This window comes from Telmatherina bonti (genome assembly GCF_933228915.1).
Source record: "Telmatherina bonti genome assembly, chromosome: 22".
Lineage (NCBI taxonomy): Eukaryota > Metazoa > Chordata > Actinopteri > Atheriniformes > Telmatherinidae > Telmatherina > Telmatherina bonti.
Genome location: NC_136631.1, coordinates 16,203,966 through 16,225,150, shown reverse-complemented (window position 1 = coordinate 16,225,150; position 21,185 = coordinate 16,203,966). Strand labels below are relative to the sequence as shown.

At 39.8% G+C, this 21,185-nt stretch overlaps 2 protein-coding genes across 2 annotated transcripts; one reads left to right on the top strand and one right to left on the bottom strand.

Moving 5' to 3' along the window:
* Positions 1–234: 234 nt before the first annotated feature.
* On the bottom strand, positions 235–10,637 carry exoc5 (exocyst complex component 5). Its single transcript, XM_079261810.1, has 18 exons — positions 10,475–10,637; positions 10,017–10,111; positions 7,957–8,104; positions 7,647–7,841; positions 6,170–6,234; positions 5,819–5,847; positions 5,605–5,714; positions 5,374–5,418; positions 5,101–5,241; positions 4,931–5,013; positions 4,628–4,837; positions 4,378–4,525; positions 4,163–4,271; positions 2,653–2,773; positions 2,462–2,548; positions 2,228–2,336; positions 1,623–1,838; positions 235–1,333 (listed from the first exon to the last, which is right to left on the bottom strand). Exons 1-18 carry the CDS (start codon positions 10,499–10,501, stop codon positions 1,145–1,147), a joined length of 2,127 nt encoding a protein of 708 aa, XP_079117936.1. The 5' UTR covers positions 10,502–10,637; the 3' UTR covers positions 235–1,144.
* A 212-nt stretch (positions 10,638–10,849) lies between these two features.
* On the top strand, positions 10,850–14,181 carry ap5m1 (adaptor related protein complex 5 subunit mu 1). Its single transcript, XM_079262573.1, has 8 exons — positions 10,850–10,938; positions 11,091–11,751; positions 11,835–12,062; positions 12,147–12,286; positions 13,435–13,520; positions 13,615–13,727; positions 13,879–13,975; positions 14,065–14,181. The coding sequence occupies exons 1-8, from the start codon at positions 10,871–10,873 to the stop codon at positions 14,145–14,147; spliced, it is 1,476 nt and encodes a 491-aa protein (XP_079118699.1). The 5' UTR covers positions 10,850–10,870; the 3' UTR covers positions 14,148–14,181.
* Positions 14,182–21,185: the final 7,004 nt, after the last annotated feature.

Here is a 21,185-nt window from a genome sequence, read left to right as displayed (position 1 = left end):
TTCTATAGAAAGGAAGAGCGTTTCATCTCACTTTGAAAGTGACATTCGCAGAGAAAACTGGACTCACAGCTCCTAAAATATGAACAATATTCAGAAAGGGCAATAATAAAATGTTTCTCTTATTTTTTTTTTTTTATTTAGTCATTAATTAGGGTAAACAGGAGTACAATGGAAGCAGCTTTCTGTAGGAAATCATTTCAGGCATTGGGGGTGTATCTTCTCTTTTTTTGTGCAGAAGATAGTTAATGTGAACCCCCCAATAAGCCCTGTGTGAAGAAGTCCCTTCTACTCGGTTTCTTTAATCACCAGAGGTCAAGATTTCATCGTCCCCTGACCCAGAAACACTGCAGATCAGACAAACAATGTCTCTGGACTGCACATCACTGGATGAGCAAGTGTTGATCTGTGCAATTACAGTGACACATACTCAGTGACCCATCACATCAATCACCTGAGCCATGTGGAGACCACCCAAACCTCCTGAGAGGTTCTCAGATCTGTTTATAGTCCAGGTCACACTTCTCTGTGATGGCCTCTTGACTTCTACTTTGTAGTCAGGGGTCAAAGGGTACAGAGGTGGTCATGTGTCTCTCTCTTGAGCAGACAGAGCTCTATCTCTTGATCATCTCCTACAATCCATCAATAAGAGTAACTGTTCCTAGTGTGTGCTGTAACTGTAAAGACTGATGTCTGACTTTACAGCTTGTTAATGGCCTGGCTTTAAAGCAGCTCCTGGTCAATTCCTGTGCACAAGTGCAGTTGGGAGAATTATATATTTGGCACAAGCAAAAGTCTTTTTTAATGTAAGCACATAAACCCATACGGTCCATTTACTTATAACAAGTCATATATCTGAATGAAACGAATTGGTGATGGATTAGTATTTAAAAACAAATTAAATTCTAAGTTCAAGGACATTTACAATTTATCAGCTCAGAGAAATAAACAATGAAAAGAAAAAAAAAAAAAAGGGTAAAATGCACATTTCCCACATTAAAGGAGCAGTAGCCTTTCATTGCCAGTATAAGTCTGTTGCTGGGACCAGACTGGTGCGTTCTCAGAAGGTATCCTTAAGGCATGACACCTCAAGCTTTTTTTTTTTTTTTTTCTCTGGACGGAGCGCAGCGAGGTATTCAAACAGTCATTAACTAAAGTGTCGGCCTAGTCTCGCTGAACGATAGTCCACTCTGAGCTGGACGAAGGCGTGAAGCAGGTTCCGGTCCAGATTGGTGAGATGTTCTCCTGAACAGACTTGCTTTAGGTTGTCGGGAGCAACCACCAGGAGGTTACAGAGAGCATGGAGTGTGTCGAAAAGTTGCAGCACCAGAGGGACCTGTAGAGCAAAGAGTATTTAACGGCTTACTTTATGAAAGATAAACACATTTGTTTAAACTGTTTTTTAAAAAAAACAAAACTTTAAATTCGGCATATGCACCAGGAGAAAAACATAAAATCGTACATGAGAAACATTTACATGCTCCAAAGAACCCTGTGTGATGAAGTGAGGAGCTGTGATTGCCTGCAGACCTTCTTATTTGTAACAAATTACTACCAGTGCCTTCAAAGGCAGAGCCATGTTTATCCTGAGACCAGTGCATTCTGGACTCGTGTCCCCCGCTCACCCTGAAGTCCTTGGCGCATCGTCGGTATTCAGCCACGTCGCAGATGGCCAGCATGCCTCCCATCGAGCTGTAGCTGTATTGCTGTAGATGCTCATGGATGAGTCGATGAAAACGAACGCCCAGCTCTGTCAGCACTGTGTCCACGTTTTTCCCATCCATGGATTTCCGCACATGCTCCACCTGCCGACTGACGTAGGCGCATACTTTGGAACAGGCCTGCCGGGGAAACACAGAAAATGGGTTTTCAAAAACTGACAAGCAACAAAACCAAACAAACTGAGAGCGCAGACCTCCAGAAAATAACTCACATCTACCCATTGTGTACAGAAATGTTTTTTAAATTCCTGTGTCCACAATTCCTTCCAGATCACTCGCAAAAGTTCAAGTAATCTAAGTTACACCAAAACCCACTTGGAAGTAAAATAAACTTACAAAAATATGCCCAGTAGTTTTATGGTAAAGCCATGACAAACACCATACACGTGCAAAATCATAACTTCCTTAGCAGAGGTTAAAGAGAGGAAAAAAAAAAAAACAACAAAGTGTAAAGGACAATGATGCAGAAGCTGAACTTGTTTTCCAGATGTGAGCTTGGTATCTCTTACTGTGGTGTACTGGATCATGACATTGTTCTCATCTTCAGGCCTGAAATCAGTTTTCTTCTGCTCTGTTGCCAGGATGTGCTTCATCTGCCCCACCATACAGTTTAGTGTTCTGAGTGCAGAAAGAAAAAAAAGCAAAACAAGAAAATGTCTTCTTTTAAAATCATTCACGCTTTCCACATGCATTTATACGGGACACAGTGCAGCTGTAACCTACCACCTACTATCAGCACTGACCTGTCAATTCCTGTGTCCAGTTTCACTTCCATTTGTTCTATCACTTCTTTCTTCTTATGTAAGCACTCTGCCAACTTTGGAGATGAGCTGGAGACAAGAGTTGGAAAAGTAAATTCAAAGGCCAACTTCTATCTGCACATAAATAATTATCTAATGAATTAATATCATATCAAATGAAGGTTGTAACCAACCTTATGAGAGGCATGAGCTGGTCATTAAACTGTTTGTCAAATAAGTGGAAAATGGAGTTCGCCTGCTGAACCACATCCAGGAAATACAGGTTGGCATTTTTGGCATCAGCTGACGGAATCGCTGTAGATTTAGAAAGAAAGTGATCAAATAATTCAGGGAAATAAAAGGGTCAAAGAATCATTCAATGCCGTTTAAACAGAAAAGAAAAGCCCATATTGTTTGGCTTCAGCCTCAGACATCGGGGAGAATGTAATCAAAGCACAAGAGCATCGTAGATGCGTATCTTAATGCAGAATGTGTCTTTCAAACTGAGCGCTGGAAGATAAATGTTTGTTTTGATACACTGTAGCTGCCTCCTTTTTATATTACCACATACAAAGTCTAAAGAGAAGTAAGAAGCACAGACTGTTGATCTCACTCAGACATTCAACTTTCAGAGTTTAATGGTCAGAGCATATATTAGTATCCATAGCAACAAGCTTCAACCAGTCTTGGACAAACTCTTCAACCACAGTCAGTGGAAAGTGAACATATGCAACTGACATACGGTGAAAACAGCCACCCAACAGGATGTTAAAAATAAGTATAAAACACATCTAGAGTGTTTTAATTATTGCTTTTTAATGTACACTATTTTGTTCAACAGGTTGCTGTTTTAGATGTGTTTTGTAACCAAACTTGACTACAATGCTATTTGTTACTGGACATGGCTCCCTGTCATTAGCTGCTTTTATGATTTAAAGGGTGAGTAAAGGACAAAAAACTTTTAAGTGCTTCAATTTATATATATATATATATATATATATATATATATATATATATATATATATATATATATATTTATTAATAATTCATTAACATACAGTTGGAAAATTAGTCTGCATTAAGCCCATCTCTAGATCTTGTAGATCATTTAGCTGCCATATTTCAGCAGCCTGGAACAGTTGGGGAGTTTAGGATCTCAGGGACCCACAGTGGGACAGTAGTTCACCTCTGTTGTCAGTCCAACTGGAACCTGAGTCCTTTAAACACCTACCTCTCTAACCACTAGACCACCACTCATCTGACTTATCGCATCTCATTAAACCCATTTTCTTTTGGGGGGGGGGGGGGGGGGGGCATCAATGTTAAATTTTACAGTATCATGTCATTCTAACAACTGAGAGTAAAACTATCCATCCTCTCTGTCTTTGTCTCCATTCACAACTTCACTGTGCAGTCAATGTACCTCAGAATGGGATGTCAGAACTGTTACACTTTTTCAATTAACAGCAAACGCCCACCAGCATGTTCACTGTTCACTTTAGAAAGAAATGAGTAGATGACGTTATATCCATTCCTTGTCCAATGTTTTAATCAGATTGTGAATCTATTGAAAACCTTAAAAGATACAGCTTTAGAAAGCGGTGCAGAAGTAGTTTTTAGACCCTTGGGATGTATTGGCTTTATGTCAGTGTGATAAATAAGCAGACAGTGAACAGACATAATGGATATAAGAGTAGGATGTACCTGAAAGGCCAATCTCCAGGGCGTAGTCAATATGATCAACACACAGATGTTCAACCAGTAGGAGGAAGATTGAATAGGCATTCTTAGGCAAATCAGAGGGATCTGAAAGCTGCGTTACATGAAAGAAAAAACATGCATTTAACTTCCTTGCTAAAGACAGGTACACCACAGTACATACCCTTCCACAGAATCTACAGAAGGCAGAGAAGCCTCACCCTGTGACATCTCTCAAAGGCATGACGTGTCTCCTGTAACAGATTAACAACCAGCTCTGGAGACAGAAAGGTCTCCCCGTGTGTGTCAATGCTTGGACCCAGGGGAAGATTGGTACGCTGTCTGATCCGCTCTTTCAGCTCTTGAATACTGCAGAAAGACATTGATGATTATCACTCCGAGCATGATTTCCATTATAAAAGCTTTTCTTTAAGACCAGACACCTCAAGAAACAGAGCTGGAAAATCTGACCTGCCAGTACCAATCGGTCGTTTTTGGTGGTTCTTGGAGTCATAGTATCGCTGGAGAATCATGGCACCTCGCGTGCGAAGATACTCCCTTTCCATGTCAATGTAACTTTCCAAATAAGAGGAAAATATGCTCTTTATCAGCTTGGACAGGAAGGTATGCTTGTCGGAACCCAGGTTGAACTCTGTCAGCTTTGTGGCTAATGCTGTGGTTCTGGGGAGGTCAAATATCCAGAAACATGAGAATAATATTATTTAATTGACAAAACAGGAAGTGGACAGCATTATCATTTAACCTGTAAATTACCTTGTGTAAAGGTCATAGAGGTTTTTGAGGTATTGTTCCACATCAGAGTGTCGTGTGTCCTCCAGTTTTTCCCTCACATGGGCCTGCAGAAACCAAACCAGGTGAACACAACCACAGATAAGACATGTTCAAGTAAGACTAAACACAAGGTCCACTGCTTTAAAACATACCTGCAGTTTGTTCTCGAAGATGTTCTGGATGAGTTTGGCCATGACAGTCTCTGGACTGCTGAAGATCTCGCCCACCTGCTTGTTAACCCTTTGGCAGAGGACTGCAGTGTCTTCAAACACATCACTCCTCATGTAGGCACCCTTACACAGAAGAAAACACACACACAAAACAAAACACAGACACTATTAAAAGATGTAAATGTGTTGTCTGTTTCTAATAACAATCTCTGAAGAAATTTTAAAAAGTGTGTAAAAGAAATTTTTGACTCTCACTTCCTGACACTGCTTGATATAGACGTCCACACAGTGCGCGTAGCCCTTTTTAAGGGAAAAAAACAACAACAAAAAAAGTGATGTTACCGTTCTGAAGTAGCAGTATTTCACTACATAGCATTCAGAGACATTGATAGACATGTGTGTATACATCATATACTTTAAAAATTAAGCAGCTGATACAATAACACTCGGTAAGGTAACGGATTAAACATGTCTTTTCCAGGTCACCTTGAAATGTAATAGAACTGCTGCAACCTCCCGCATACGTCCAATCTCACCCCTGCGCTGAGCTGCAGTGAACTCCTGGATTAGCTGCCTCTCCAAGTCATGATATTTACCTGGGCAGAAGTTGAAACAAGCACAAACAAAAAAGTTGAATAAACTAAAAAGAACTTCTCTAAGATTCTGAGACGTTGGCAGATGAGTGTCGTCAGAAACTTACTTGCGATTTTTGCTTTGACATCTGCAAATCTGCCACAAATAAACAAATTAAAAATTATAAACAACACAGTAATAGAACGACTGTTAAATTTTTATACATTATAATGATTTAAAATTGGCCCTGCGATGGACTGGCGAGCTGTCCAGGGTGTACCCACAGCTGGGATAGGCTCCAGCTTCCCCGCGACCCTTCATCGGATTAAGCGGTTAGGATAATGAATGAATAATAATTTAAAATTGTGTAATGCTTGGTGCTTTTCTCATAGGTTTACACTCTGAGGAACAACATAACCAATAGACCATCTTCCTGTTGTCGTCCTGTCTAAAGCTGCCTCTGGGATGCCTGACTCACCTGTCGAAAGGCAGCTCCTGGGCAATGAGATGCAGTTTCTGAATGATATCAGCTGCCTCCTCAATCTGAAGCAGAAGGAGAGAGAAAAAGTGTTTAAGTCTTTGAAAAAGAGAGGAAGACGACAGGTGAGTGACGAAGAGAGAGAGAGAGAGCACAACAGAGCCATGTGAGGTGGACATCCAGACAGAAAGTGGGCAGGCCCCCGGCAGTTTCTCCTCACGGGGGGATCATCATCATCTTAGAACAGCCTTCCTCCACCTCCCTGCGTTAAACAGAGAGCTGATAACAGACAGGCTGCGCTCACCTGGGCATCAGCAGCAACAGCAGCAGCAGCAGTCCTGACTTAGCAGCACATCCAACTCTTTATTGGCATGCCTTTTCTGAATGGGCTGTAATCCCACAGGAGTCTAAATCGCCTTCAATAATCTGTCCGGCCAGGGATATCTTTCTAAAAAAGGGGACCCTGTTGAGAACCCCCCTCCTCCTACTGCTCCTCCTGTCATACATGCCGGCTGAAAAAGCCCCAGACCTACGAAAGGCCCACCGTCCGCAACTCCTCTGTTCCCGCAGATGCCTGCCTCAGCTAACATCATTACTCTGCTCCCGTGAGGAGGATCCAGCCTTTCTGCTCGGCGAAGGTTTTCTAAGTATCTGTCCCCCAGCTAAGATTAGCTAAATCCCATGTAAGTAATGTAGCCGTCTCCCTGCAGTCAGGGTTTAGCAGCACTTGTCTCCACGCTGGCGGCCCAGCCCTCCCTTTCAGAAGGATTAGCAAAGCCATCCCCCTTCAGCTATTCACTTGCAGCTTTCCTCTTTCTCCATCGTATGGAGGTATGCTCAGGAAAAGGAATCTAGCCAGATATTTCTGCATGCATTTCCAGAAAACTAGCTCCATATCCAGCTTTCGCCTCTGGGATTGACCCCCCGGACTCACTTCTCTGTAACTAGCCATGATGTTTTCTACTAACATGCATTCATCTAAATATCTCTACTGTCACAATAAAACCGCACAATCAAACTTTTCAGGGTGACTTGTCTAACATTAACATGGCCTCTGTGTAGAGAGAAAATGAGAGAAAGTTTGCATATTGTCTCTTTTTGCTTTTGCTGCTTAAACATGCAAAGTCTTGCTACGAGGTTGTTCCAGTTGTGATGCGACAAAACTGAAGACCAACCAGATTCTCTCTCTAACAATCTACTGTAAATGCAATTAAGTTTGACATGAGCATGTTGACATCCATGCTAGTCAATCAGGCAGCTATTGTTCAGACAGCAAATGACAGTTTATTAATCCAAATTAGCCGAGGGATCCAACTAAAGGGATAAACTTGACAAATTAACATGGATGCTTTACCTCATAATCCTGTTCATACTCACCTCCAGCAGTATCACAGCAAGGGCCCTCATCAGTGGTCACACACACACGCATACCTCCCCATATGTGACTAAACAGAACATGCGCAGGGACGGTACTTGCCTTTTCTGGGTTATTGAAGACATCACTGCGTAGGTCTCCATCCAAGAACTCGTTGAAGTAAGTCATGAGCCGCTGAGCTTCCACAGCTCTCTGGCGAGGTGTGTTTACCCCTTCCAGCTGGTCGCCAAGGTGGCACACCTTGGTGGCCACATAGCTGATGTGCTCATCCAGCTCTTGAAAATGCTGAAAGGCTACCTGAATTGATAGAAAACACAGTTTTTTTTTTTTAAAGAAGAAGATATGAGGACTGTCACCAAATGAACCGAAGGCCTAAAGGTGAATATTTGTTTCCTTTCACCATGTAACACACCTGGTTGCTCCTTTGCAAGTCTTGTACTTTGTGTGCAAATTCCTTGGCCTCACGATGACACTGATGCTCAAGCTTTTCCACTTTCCGTTGAATCTTCTCATCCAGTTGCTTCAGCTCCTCGATGTGACTCTCAAATTCTTCCAACAGCCTATAGCAGAGGAGAGAAATGTATATACATTCAGAAAGTCCATTTGTTTAAAAACCCTATTATGGATTCTTAATAAACAACAAACATGCTACACTTTATGTCAAGAAGTAATTAGGTAGCACAAGGTTAAATCTGTCCCACTGGCCTAACATTACTGTTAATAGTTACAGAATAGAGCCAGATGCTTAATTCCTGGGTCCCCAGACTTAAGAAGCTCTGAAAACTAGTAGCTTCGTCAGCTGCATTTTAAGTGCCATTAGCACTGCAGAGCAAATGTTCTAAGTCAGCACCACATTTCAGAGAGTATGAAGCATCCCAAAATGATGACTGTATAATCTTCTGACTAATTCCTCCAGCAGTGGCTACAGCTTAAAGACATCTCCCATCCCTTCCCAACAGACACTCATTCCCTGGCTGGTGACTCACAGTATGGTGGCCTCCACAGATATGTTGTCTCTGACTCTTCACTAAGAGCTTCCAAGGAGGTGGTGGCAACAGTTTGTGGGAGGCATAGATAAGGCAGGATGGATCTACACTATAGTTAAACTGTTATGGCATTTTTGCTGACAGAATGCAACTCTGTCCCCAAGAGTAAACAGTATAAACATGGAAGAACAGCAAGCAAAGGATTTGTAAACATATTTATTTCTCAATTTTCTCCAGCCCATCAAACACTCTAAATCAGAGCACAAGAGGGTATGATGAGTATTAGTAAGTGCAGGGTGTTCAACACACTTAAAGAGTGTTTGTATAGACTCTTGCAAAACATGTAACTTAAATCGAAAAGTAAATATGAAAACATCTGCACCCACCCTTAGTTTAGTAGAAGGTTGAAGCCAAATTAATGGGGGGAGGGGGCGAGTTGCATTGCAACAAACTGAATACAATACTGGACATGAATACAAATTAATTAAATATAGGGTTTCAGTAACGGGGATAAAAAAAAAAAAATGGCAAGAATAGTTAATCATATAATTAATCATATACTGTGTATATTACCGACATAGTGATCTAAACAGTACTGTGCTTAAATTTCTAAATATCAGCCTAAATTTCTATATATCAGATCCATAGCTGCAAATTCATGTCAGTTGAGCATTGCTATTACTTACTGAGGAAAAGATAACTACATGCAACTCCACAACTTCTGCATTCTTGTTTTATTGGTTCGTGGTTTTTTTTTGTTTTTTTTAACCATAAAAGGAAAAGAGATTGTAACTCCTCACACATCAAAATAATCCAACCATGGCTCATTCATCCTTTATTTAGACAATTTTCATGCATTTTTTCAAACTGTTTTACATGACTTCTTATTTCAGAAAAAATGAACATCTAACTGGTGAAAGCCATTAAAAAGATTTATCTGATCAAATTATGCATTTAGAAGTGATGGGGAAAAATCTGTTTTATCAAACACATGGTAGGAGCATGTCTCCAGCAACAGTCAACAAAACCATTTACTTAAAAATGGTATCTTAGATTCAAAATGTAAATTGATTATAAATGTATTGGTAAACCTCTTGTGAACTTCCTTTTTAAAAGTTTATCTGACACTCCATTCCCACCAAATATAAAGTAATTTACATAAAATGTGATCCTTTGTTGGCAGGATTTGATATATGGTGATATGAGGTATAATAAGAGATATAATTTATCCAGAATTCATTTTATTAAACTTTTGGTGTGCAGCGCTGGTGTGTTGTTTGTAAATTTGTGTAAAACTGAAAGAAAAAGAAAAAAGAAAAAAAAAACTTCATATGCAAATGACAAAGTGGAAAAAGAAAACAAAGACAAAGTAAAAAAAAAAAAAAAAAAAAAAAAAAAAATTATTCCAGCCAGTAATGCCTTTAGTTGTAAGGGAAGAGGGATTTCGTAGCATACTGTAAATGTGACTGACAGGTACCGTCTCTACCTTTTAGGGTCAAATGCTTCAGCTCCTCCTTTAGAGCCTCCTCCAGGAGTCCTCCAGGCCAACCTTTCAATGTACTCATCTGCATCAAAGGGCTCCTAGAGAGGGACAGAAAGCAATAGGTGGAGAAATGATCCTCCAAAACACGACCACAAAACGCAAACAAATAAAGTTTTGCTTTAAGAGTACAAATTTTGCAATCTGATTAAAAGTTGCTTTGAAAACAAACATGATGCATTAAATACAAACGTTGCATTTTCCCTTAATGCACAAACGTATCGGGATAAATTATGTTTTCTGTTCTTTTTCTCTTTCCCTTTACGATATTCGGCCAAGATGCTCGTCACTGCCCGTTTCTTTGTGGACATCTACTTACATAAAACATGAATAGAGTCAGGTATCATTAAACTCACGTTAAAGATAGTTAGCCATCTGCTAGCATGTTAGCTAAGTCATTTTACCTCGAACAGCTGAGCGGTTGTCGCCATCTCCAGGATTCAGCTGTCGGAGCTTTGAAAAGTAGTTTTTAGGAGACGCAACCAAAAATCACCAATAAAGCCGACCGGAGCATTGATTTATTGATTTCGCACAGTTTTCCCCTTTGTTGACAGCTAGCTTGTTAGTCATACAGCTTCCTGTATGGGAGAAGGGTGGGGACAGCTGCTTGAAAGTGCGCAGGCGCGAAGGTCAGCTGATTACCCGTCGTGTCACATGAAAAAACAACCGGAAGTAGATGGTTAAATCTGTGATGGTGAAAAATGAACGGAAAAGCATAAAAAAAACCTAAAAGATGTAAATAGTGATCTGTGTGAGCATCGAATTGTGATTAATTTAAGGTCTCAGTAACAGCCGGATAAATGAGTTTACGTGCCTTGTGGATTATTTCTCACGAAAAAGGAGAAAATGTGTCAATTCGCTTTTCAAGGTTTGTAATTTACATCTAATTGTTCTTATAGAAATATTTCCTGTTTATATTGATATTGACTACCAGATTAACAAGTTAATATTGCAAAGTCTTTACTGTCACACTGCCTGCAGCTTGAGTTTTATCATGTTTTGTGTCCCACCCCCCTACAGGAGGTTTCCTACTGTGGAGCATCGTGCAAAGAGCTTGGCTGGCTCCTCATATGTAGCAATCCCAGAGGAAATCACTGTCCTGCAGCTCCTGCTCACTGAGCTGGGACTTTCAGACTCAAACAAGTCTTATGTAGCTCTCAGAGATGATTGCCTTTACCGCCCCCGGTCACCAGCCCTGGAGCTGCGTGTTGATGCTCCTGGAAAGGGAACACTTTGGCCAGTTTTGGCAATCTCTCAAGGACCCCTCATCCTAGCCTGCCTTGCATTAGTTGATGTCCCTTCTGAGCCTCGGCCACCTTTGGCCAGCCTGATGTCAGTCTCACAAGGTCTCACGCTTCTTTCAGGACTCCAGACTTTTCTTCTTGGCTCAGGGAGTAAGCCTGATAATGAGGGGCTGGTTTCCCGCCTGTCAATGTTGCCCACTGTCCTCCTGCAGGTCTGTCCACTTGGTACACCCCTTGATGTGCCAGTAGCTGGGGCACCTGCTACGCCCACTGTGCTCGCACCCGCTGGCAACCAGAAACAGCCAGCATGGAAGACAGGCCTCTACCGGGGTCGAGCTGTAGTGAACATATCACTAGTAGAAACTGTACGCTCCATGCAGTATGGTAATCAGAGCAGACAGGACTTGTGGGATGTTTATGGCACAGTAACCTGCAAAGTAAGTGCAGAATGTAGAAAAAACCAATTGATGTTTACATTTTTGTCTGTTCCTTTTTCATCATCTTGACCTTCTGTCAACAGTGTGAAGTAGAGGGGTTGCTCCCAAATGTGACCGTTACCCTTTCACTGCCACCAAATGGTTCTCCACTGCAAGACATCCTGGTTCATCCCTGTGTCACCTCCCTGGATTCCAGTATCCTGACTTCTAGCAGTGTGGATAATGCTGATGGTTCAGCTTTCTCTGGACCTTATAAGTTCCCATTCTCCCCTCCTCTGGAACCTTTCAGACTATGCAGCTATACGTCTCAGGTACAGATCTGAATACAAGCAGTTTAATAATCGCATGCATAAATATTAGTTTCTAAAAGAGTGCTTTTTGAAAATTGTCATCAGGTCCCTGTTCCCCCCATCCTGGGTTCTTATCAACTTCAGGAAGAGGAAAATCAGCTGCATGTGTCAGTAGCCCTTAAACTTCATGAGAGTGTGAAGAACAGCTTTGAGTACTGTGAGGCACATCTGCCATTCTTCAACAGGTATGGAGCACAAGAAGACAAAGTTGTTTAAAGCCTCTTGTAGTGTGCCATGTAAGTAGAATCTCACTCAATCAGCCTGTTAGAAATATCTCTGGTTTGTAATTATTACTGGAGGGCAATGTGGGTGTTTTTATTTTTGTTCAAGGCACATGCAGATTTTTAGAGATTATGAAGACGAGCAATGAAAAATGTAAACTTACTATAGTTTTATTGCAGGATGATGAAACATCTTGGAAGTCACGTTTTCAAATGACATTAAATCATCTAACCCAGATGTTCTTGATGAACCTGTAACAACATTAGTGATCTTGTCATATCTGATACGTGTACAATGAAAAGGTGTATCACTACCTGCTAATAAAACATCCTGAATCTTAAGGATTCAGTTTAAAGATGATGGAAAACTTGGGCTGTAAGTGTGATGTACACAGATGTAGGTAAATCCTTTTATTTTACTGAAAATATCTTGGGGAAAAAAAGAAGAAATATGGGGGCGAGAAAAGAAATGTTTTTTTTCTAAATATATAAATATTTTCCATCATGAAACATGAAATGACTGCTCAAATGAATTATGCTGTAGTATAATGATATTGTGTATTATAATTGTATTGTAAATTAGTTCTTGAATGATTTAATAATTACTTAAAAATTCAAAGAGTAAAATCATTAATGTCTTTTGGGAAATCTAGTTTGAAGTTCTCACTTGTAGTTTGGAGGGTCAGCAAGGTTAAGGTAAAAGATTTCATACTCTCACAGAGACTGAGAAAAAAGTTTTCACACAAGGCCGAAACCTTACCAAGAAGAATATCACATGAGTAATACATGCTAGCAACAGAACTGGCATGTCCGAAACCCCAGTGCCAGGGACAAAAATCCGAGCCACGCAGCACTGGGGCAGGTATTCTCAAAACAGCCAGATTACCAAAGAGGTTACATTACGAGAGAAGTAGCGAAATCTTCTATCTTAACTTTGTCTCAAAGACAAAACTTAATATACAAAAAGAATATATAATAAACATTTTCCCAGTACACATACAAGTATTTTAATCCATCCACTTTGATAATATAAAACCATTTTCACATTAAGTTTAATATGTACTTTAATTATACTGTTCTAAAACCTATCTGCGTCACTGTGCCTTGTGAAGGGATCAAATGAGTGTTGTGGATGTGAAGGTGAGTGCTGGACAACTGGATGTTTCGAAGGAGAAGAATCTGCTGGTCTGGGCTCTGGGTATGCATTGCATCTCTTAGCATCAGTCACAAAACATTAAGTTCACTGTAGATGTATTTTTGTAGAATAGACTGACCATTTCATTCTCTCACAGGACAAAAGTTTCCCAAGTCACGTGAAGTTACGATGGAGGGCAAGATCCTTTTTTCTGGGCCATCACCGGGGCCTTCTGACCCACTCTGCACACAACTTACTGCTTATATAAAGGTAAATTGTTGTGTAATAATAGTCATATTACACCATTAAGGGCTATAGTACTCTCTTTCTTTTGGGACTGTAAGGATATGGTCAACAGATTTTATATATGGAACCTTAAGGCTGTAAATTGATTAAAAAATGGTCATTTTTTTCTCTATAGTTGTACTTCAAAGTGCCTGACACGACATTATCTGGCTGCTGTGTAGACCAGCATTCAGTGCAAGTTTATTCATCTGCCAAACCCCGAATAGTAACATGTAAGTTTACAGCACCGTTGATCTAAATCCTTGTTGCATAAACTGTGTCTTATGTGACACTGAAAATGGTCTTTCTGTCTGATCCTCAGCCCGGGAACTTCAATCCAAAGAGTATTTCATATGGAATTCAACAGGTACTGCTCCAGTTTCCTCTGGGCAGATGATGATGTAGCGTGGATGCATAAGAGAAGCTTGAGGAGAGGGGGGGTGTGACTGAACCACATCATATGTTACAGACTATGACGACGGCTTCACAGTTGTAAAGTTTGTCTCACAGACTGAATCAGTTATGTTGATCTTTAAAAAGATGCACACTTCCGTAGTCCAGCTTTCCTGCCCTCACAACCCCCCCCCCCCCCCCCAAAAACCCTTCACCCCTCCACAAATTTGCAGACACAAGAGCCACCCCTCGCTCTAACAGTCCCACTTGAGTGACTCTCCATCATCCGGATAATTAGCAGCTGGGGCCTTGTCATCAGCTGCTGTAGGCCCAGAGGAGAGGGGCGGGTGGCCTGTGAAAGGGCAGGCTGCTCTGGCCAGTGTCTTACAAAAGGCTTCGTTTTGGAGCTGGCAGGACTCTTCACCCACACCAATCACTCACCCCCATTCTTTTGACCCCTGTCCTTGGCCTGTCAACTAGTGGGTCATTCAAGCACACAACCTCTCCAACCAGACTGATTGGAGCACTGACCCTCTGGCCCTCTGAGACTTAAGAGCAACCGGTCCCTTTAAGCGAACAGGACTTGCCTAATTGGTGAAAAAGTCACCAGGATAGTAATGGTTGATTTGCCATTTGAGGTCGTAGAGGTGCTTTTACTTAGTTAATGTAAGACTCAAACTATGATTTGACCTTTGTTGCTGTTGCACAATGAATTAGAAGACCTTTTTAATTAATTGTAACTTACAAAAACATTACGAGAACTTCATTTGGTTTCAGGTGCTTTCTGCAACTTACTAATATGTTACTGGAGTTACACATGCTACTACTCAGTGTTTTAAGTTAAATGAATACCTGGCTGATGAAGGGTTAAATCAGTGGAGATTGTACCCCACTATTCCAAAGTAGCCAGACTCCTCTGAGTGGCCTCATTGTCTGCCGTTGGCCTCTTGTGCCCCTTGCTGGTCCAAATGCTACATTCTCACGTGGATTTCCACTCAGAAGGCTGACCATGACCAATCCTCTGTCAATTGGAACCAATTGCTCACACGGCATCCTTCACCTTCTTTTTATGTAGCAGTACGGAATGGCAGACACCAAGACCTCTCGGCTCTCCCCCTCCAAGATGATTTGGCTTTAAGGCCCAGTGTGTGTGGCTAGCGAACTGGAAAAGGAGGTTTTTTTTTTTTTTTGGTTTTTTTTTAAAAGAGTTGGGCTACTTTAAATCTCCTCTGTGTCGCAATATGTGGTCAGTCTGGCTCCTCAAGTCTGCAGTCAGTGGCCTCTCACTGGTGCTTTGCTTTGTTGGTTGAATATCTTGCTAAGTAGATCGTTTTAATGTGGTGCTCTGCCTCATGGCCTTCAGTCTAAACCGTTGTTAGTTAATTGTGTTGTTTCTCGTGATCTCCAATGAATTCCTGTTTACTTTTGTACACATAATTGTATGAAATGTATCACCAGTTTACTAAATTTATGAGAATAAAAAGAAAATCAAATGGGTCAACATGACGCTCTGAAAACAAAGTATTGTCATCAGTTATAAATGATTGTTGTGAAGATATGAAGCTATAAGTTGTTGTATACAAACAGGTTTACCATGCTCAAACAACATGCTGCCACTGTTATCCACTAAACCGTGAACATTTACTTCACTGTTGTTGCTCAGCCCAATAATGACACCCAGTGGCAGAGAACAATAGAAGCTTGTGTTTGTTTTGATTTGTTGAATACACCATTGTGCACATTTCTCATACTGAAGAAGTTCTGCTCAAACACCGAAGGATTATCTCTGCTTATTTAAGCCCCCCTGCTGTGTGAGCTGATCTCATCACCATTCTTTAAACTCACCATGCTGGAGGACCAGATTTCTGACAACCTCAGTGGCCACAGGTGTTGGGTAGGAGTCCAGTGTCTCTCAGAGTCTCTTAAGTCTGCTGAGAGCTGTCCTCAGAAAACCCACTTCAGAAATGATGGTCCAATTAATAATCTCCTGTTTTCAGTCTGGTTATTCATCAAGGGGCTTTTTTTTGGTTTCAGATTACGGGATATCTTTGATCATTTAATATCATCACTATATTTCCAGTAATGGACTTGGACCTTTGAAGGTAGATTATTTGAAGTAATTCTCACATATTTTTGGGATATTCGCTATATATATATTGATGAAAGACTGAACTGGGTATCACATTAGGTGACTCGATTGAAGTGCATCCCCTAGAGGGCACCATAAACCCAAGCAAGAAAGAAATGCCAAGGACCATGTTCTTAACATAATGAATTATAATTGTGTTGCAAATTTATTTCCTTGTGGTGTTCCAAGTTATCAGATTCAACATTAGTGCATGTCAATACTTTGGTTTTTATGTACATTTTATTACAGCATCCTCACTTTTTGAAGCAGTGTTTAGTAAAAAAAACAACCAAGAAAACATACAGCATGAAATCAATAAACATCATCATATCTCCTGAGCTTCCCGTTAGTAAAATTGCCATATAAGATGGTTTAAACTGTCAAAGTAATTAATTTGATTTACTTGACCTCAAGTTTTAGATCTGTTCTTATCCAGATTACCCAACACAGAGAGTGTTCTTACTTCAGCTTAAAGTCCAAAATCCCTCTTGTATCTCTTATCCTCTCTGTTTCACAGCTTCATACACACTTGGATCTCAGCATACCACTCCTTTGCACTTTTCTGGTTTCTTTTTGTTTATTGTCTAGAAGCATTCTTCGTACATTTTTGTTCCTTAAACTCCATCTTGTTTAAACATGCATTCGGCTCCACTTAAACTGTTTGCAGGGTTTGTGACACAGTCTCCTTTCATTTAAGGGTGGAAACGTATTGATCTCGATATTTTGGTCCAAATGTTTGTTTGTTGCTTTGCCCTAGAAGACATTTCTTCCTGTAGGCCTTTCCCAGCTTCTGGATCCTTTCTGCATTTGGATGTGCAACTAAAAAGTCAAATGAAAAGATCAAACAATGTTGCAATCAGTTATTCAGTTGGTTATATTCAAATTTTTTAATGGAAAAATGGTAATCTGTGGACTCACCTTTGACTGTAGAGAACCCCATGCCTTCTGTTTATGAGATCTAAGATGTACTTGTTGATTAGTGTATTGAACTGGAACAATCTGCACCTCCAGAAGCTCAACCTAAATGTTGCACTGCAGCAAAAGGCCAGTGGTTGACATCAATGAGTGAACTCATCCACAATAATGTCATATTATCCAAACTTTTACAGCTTTTTGTGAATACATGTGATATTTATAGTATTCAAACCAGTAAACCTTGAGCCCACCTTCATTTTTGAAAAAAAATATTTTCCCTCCAAGGAGACAGACATTTTGCCAACTTCCAAACTGGTTTTCTTCTTGATGGATGCATATCATTTTGCCCATTGTTACAACCCTACAAGTTTTATTTAATCTGTTTATGATTTGTGGAACTAACTGATGAATCATGTCTTCATTCATTCATTATCCTAACTGCTTAGTCCGATGAAGGGTTGCGGGGAAGCTGGAGCCTATCCCAGCAGACTGGACAAAAGGCAGGGTACACCCTGGACAGCTCGCCAGTCCATCGCAGGGCTGAATCATGTAATCATGGTGGTAATTGGATATATAAAGCAACATTTTTATAGAAACAAAATTAGACAGTCAATGGTTTGCTTTTTATTTATGTCTGTACCTTTCTGTTCTATTTATCCTGAAAATAGAACCTTCTGAGAGCCAGCCACCCCTCTTTCCTTTCCACCAGCACTTTAATCAGATCCACTGGGACAAGAAGTGAAGGGTTCGTACCCAGAGCTAACAGCTGTCTCTCCCCTCTTTACCTTTTTCCACGCCATTTTTCAGCCAGGCAACATATTTTGTAGATGAAAAAGTGTGCTTTCTAAATTATTGATGCCATAGATGCACTCTTCAGTGCGTTGTCAGAATGCTTTACCTGAGTTGTTGTGTTGGTGCCTGTTTGGCCGAATGTAAAAAGCTGCTGGACAGCCCCATCTCAACAGTTCTTGTCCTACATCAACATTTCATCATTGGGTTTGAAACCTGTGTTGAGATGAAGCTGGGATAATCAACAATATTTATTTAGTTATTTTCTATTATGATTAGCAGTGCTTGCAGCTGAATAAAAACATATGTTGATTGAACTTGTGGCCAAATGTCACAACAGGTATATGCAATATGCCTCCATCCACATACAGGACAGAGGCACTTTCAGACTTCTTACATTTTGTAGATTTTGCCAACTTGATATGAGGTCATCTTTTTGGATGAGATTAAATGCACACTTGTTTTTTTATTCCCCTTTGTTTTTGAAGAAAAATTACTACAAACCATGGCTATTTATTCACTCCCAATTAACATTAAAACACAGAATGACGTACTTAAAAAAAAAAAAAAATTATAAAGAGTACAGCTGAAGCTAGAGAAATAAGGCATAATTTTACCTGAGGACAAGAAAGGGATTATTTCCTCTTTCACTGCAGGCAAGTTTCTTCTTGTCCAACCCAGAGATCCTGATGGATGTTTCACAGTCAATGGCAGAGCAGGAAGAGTCCATTGTGGTTTGGGTATCTGTTCCTTTTCTTGGAAACTTTTACGGGGAGCTACCTTACACAGTCTGGGTCTGGAGTCTGTAGAACCCATTGGCTTTCTCCTCCTCCAAATGACACACAAGTTAGTTCAGGTGTTATAGTTGAAATTCCTTCATAAGAATCCTTCCATTTGTTTCTTTGTTTTAGTTTTTTTTTTTTAGGTCTTTTTGTCAAATTTAGGGTGTCAGGCATTTCCAGTTATATTTTTAAAATATCTTAAATCCTTTTGTATTTTTAGTCTCATATAAAAACAAAACTTTGAAAATAGTCACTTTTAGAGGTGAACTCCTTTTAATCCAACTCTTCCCAACAAAGCTGGCAGTTCTTGCTTCTCTAAACAAGATTGAAATTTGTTGCGAAGCATCACTGTCTGGTGCCGAAGTACAAATGCACCAAACATTTTTGGTTATGGGTAAAAGAATAGGTACCTACACCATCCCTGTTTTCATATTTAAATCTGTCAGCATAATGACCTAGGTTTCTATGGTAACCCTCCCTGTTGGTTACTCTGTTACTCATAAGTTAATGCTTCAAAGGACCTGTTATTTTCCTTCATCCTGTTCACTTTATGAAAGCCCAGAGGGGTGCAGGATCGCTGGAAAGTTGTTAGCTAGCTGTAAAAAAAAAAGATTTAGTGTTCAAAGCAGAAAGTAGATAAACTCTTTTACAGCTGTGAGTGAAGAACTGCATGTAAGATAGTTGTACAGTCTGTAATTGGTACTAATTGGTACTGTATGATTATTCCTTTTAAGACTGTTCCCTCTTTTGTATTATATTATTGGTTAACAGTCATGCCATGCCAACACGATGCCTCTAGGAATTGTAATCTGTTAGCCAGGACCGCACCGAAAAAATGCATTATGTTTGTTTGTTAGACTGATTACTGTTAAGTTTTAACAGGTGGTGTTGATGCTGCCCAAAAACTAAATCCCGTGAAGTTGATAGTTTTGCAGAATCCACTGAAGGAACTATTATGGTAGACTTAGGACTTTGGACACACGAAAGTTTTATTTAGGACTTTGTTTTTTTTTTTAAATAATGTTTGACACTGATGTAGGTACATGAGAGAAGAAACAACCTGCATGAAAAACAAAGTTACTCATCCGATTGAGGAATCCTGAATGTTAAAGATAGCTATGTGGGATTTAGGTTGTAAGAATGATTGATAATTTGACTTACAAATTGTGAATCATATGTCAGCATTTCCATATGTTTCCACACAAGCCATGTGAGCAAAGCAAAGCAACAGAGCCAAAGCAAGATATCACAAACCATTGATCCTTGACTTTAGGCTCTTCAGTTATCACCAAATCTTGTATCAGATTTTTATTTATTAAATTGCTTATTATTCTAAACAAATTTCCTGATTTTGTTTTGCTTCAAACTAAGTAATTAATGTAAATACACATTTTTTGCTAAAGCATAATTTCACTTTCACTATAGAAGGCCCCTCTTAATGTCTCTTATCAGCATTTAAGTGGAGTATAAGTGGTAATTATCGAATTAAGATTTGAACATAAAAATCCTCTATTTATCACACCTCATTTATTTTAGTATTCTGAAATGCCACCACAACATTTTAGCTGAAACTGTCATCTCAGCAAATGGCTCATTAGAGGTCTCAAGTCACTGACTGCACATCACTATGATGCTAATGTAATATGGCTCTTGGGAGTGTGTGTTTATGTGTGTGGGAGCAATTGGCAGTGATTTAGAAAGACACAAATTATTCTACCTGCTCCCACAACATCTCAGTAACAACATTTAGAACCAAATGTAATTTTGTGACTATGACATGAGGGTTTTTCTCTGGAGGCAAACATATCCTCAGTGTTTGACATGCATGCATTTTACTATAGATTGTGTGTGTGTGTTAAAGGGCATAAATGACAGAAAATTCTTTATTCTTTTGTTTGCGTATCTGTTTCTGTGCATGTCACAAAATGAAAATGAAAGCACAAAATAATATAAAAAGAAAAGATCATTTGGCAAAGTCATTGCTACTTATTTTGTACAATGTTCTTTAGGGTTTACTAATGTTGTATGAAACAGATCACAAACATCTGCCAAAAAATATATGATAATTATTCAAATACCCTGCGCGATAACTACACACATTTAAGCCAAACAGTTAAAGTAAATAACACATTTAAACTTTTCAGTTTGAATGAATAAATGCTCTCATTTCCCAGGTCGCATTAAAATCTCTAATTTTTCATGTAGTCTATCATGACTTTCACAGTTATTTTGCATGCTTGGCTTGTTTCAGGATAGGAGGACATGTGTGCCATTCAGATTGTCGAGTCCTTGATATTTTGATATGTTACATTATAATAGGATTCAGTTTTATTGCATGTGGATGTTTCTGTATTTCTACACATGAAGATGAAATGACACAGATGTAAGTTTTACAATGCCTCTTTTATCATATACGTTTGTGTCTTCAAAAGACAA

Coding starts and splice junctions, on each gene's coding strand:
- exoc5 (XM_079261810.1), bottom strand. CDS start 10,501: ATGGCGACAACCGCTCAGCTGTTCGAG. Junction 5,715..5,818: donor TGTCAAAGCAAAAATCGCAA/GTAAGTTTCTGA, acceptor ACTTCTGCCCAG/GTAAATATCATGACTTGGAG. Junction 1,334..1,622: donor GATGCGCCAAGGACTTCAGG/GTGAGCGGGGGA, acceptor TTTGCTCTACAG/GTCCCTCTGGTGCTGCAACT.
- ap5m1 (XM_079262573.1), top strand. CDS start 10,871: ATGAGTTTACGTGCCTTGTGGATTATTTCTCACGAAAAAGGAGAAAAT. Junction 10,939..11,090: donor GTGTCAATTCGCTTTTCAAG/GTTTGTAATTTA, acceptor ACCCCCCTACAG/GAGGTTTCCTACTGTGGAGC. Junction 12,063..12,146: donor TATGCAGCTATACGTCTCAG/GTACAGATCTGA, acceptor AATTGTCATCAG/GTCCCTGTTCCCCCCATCCT.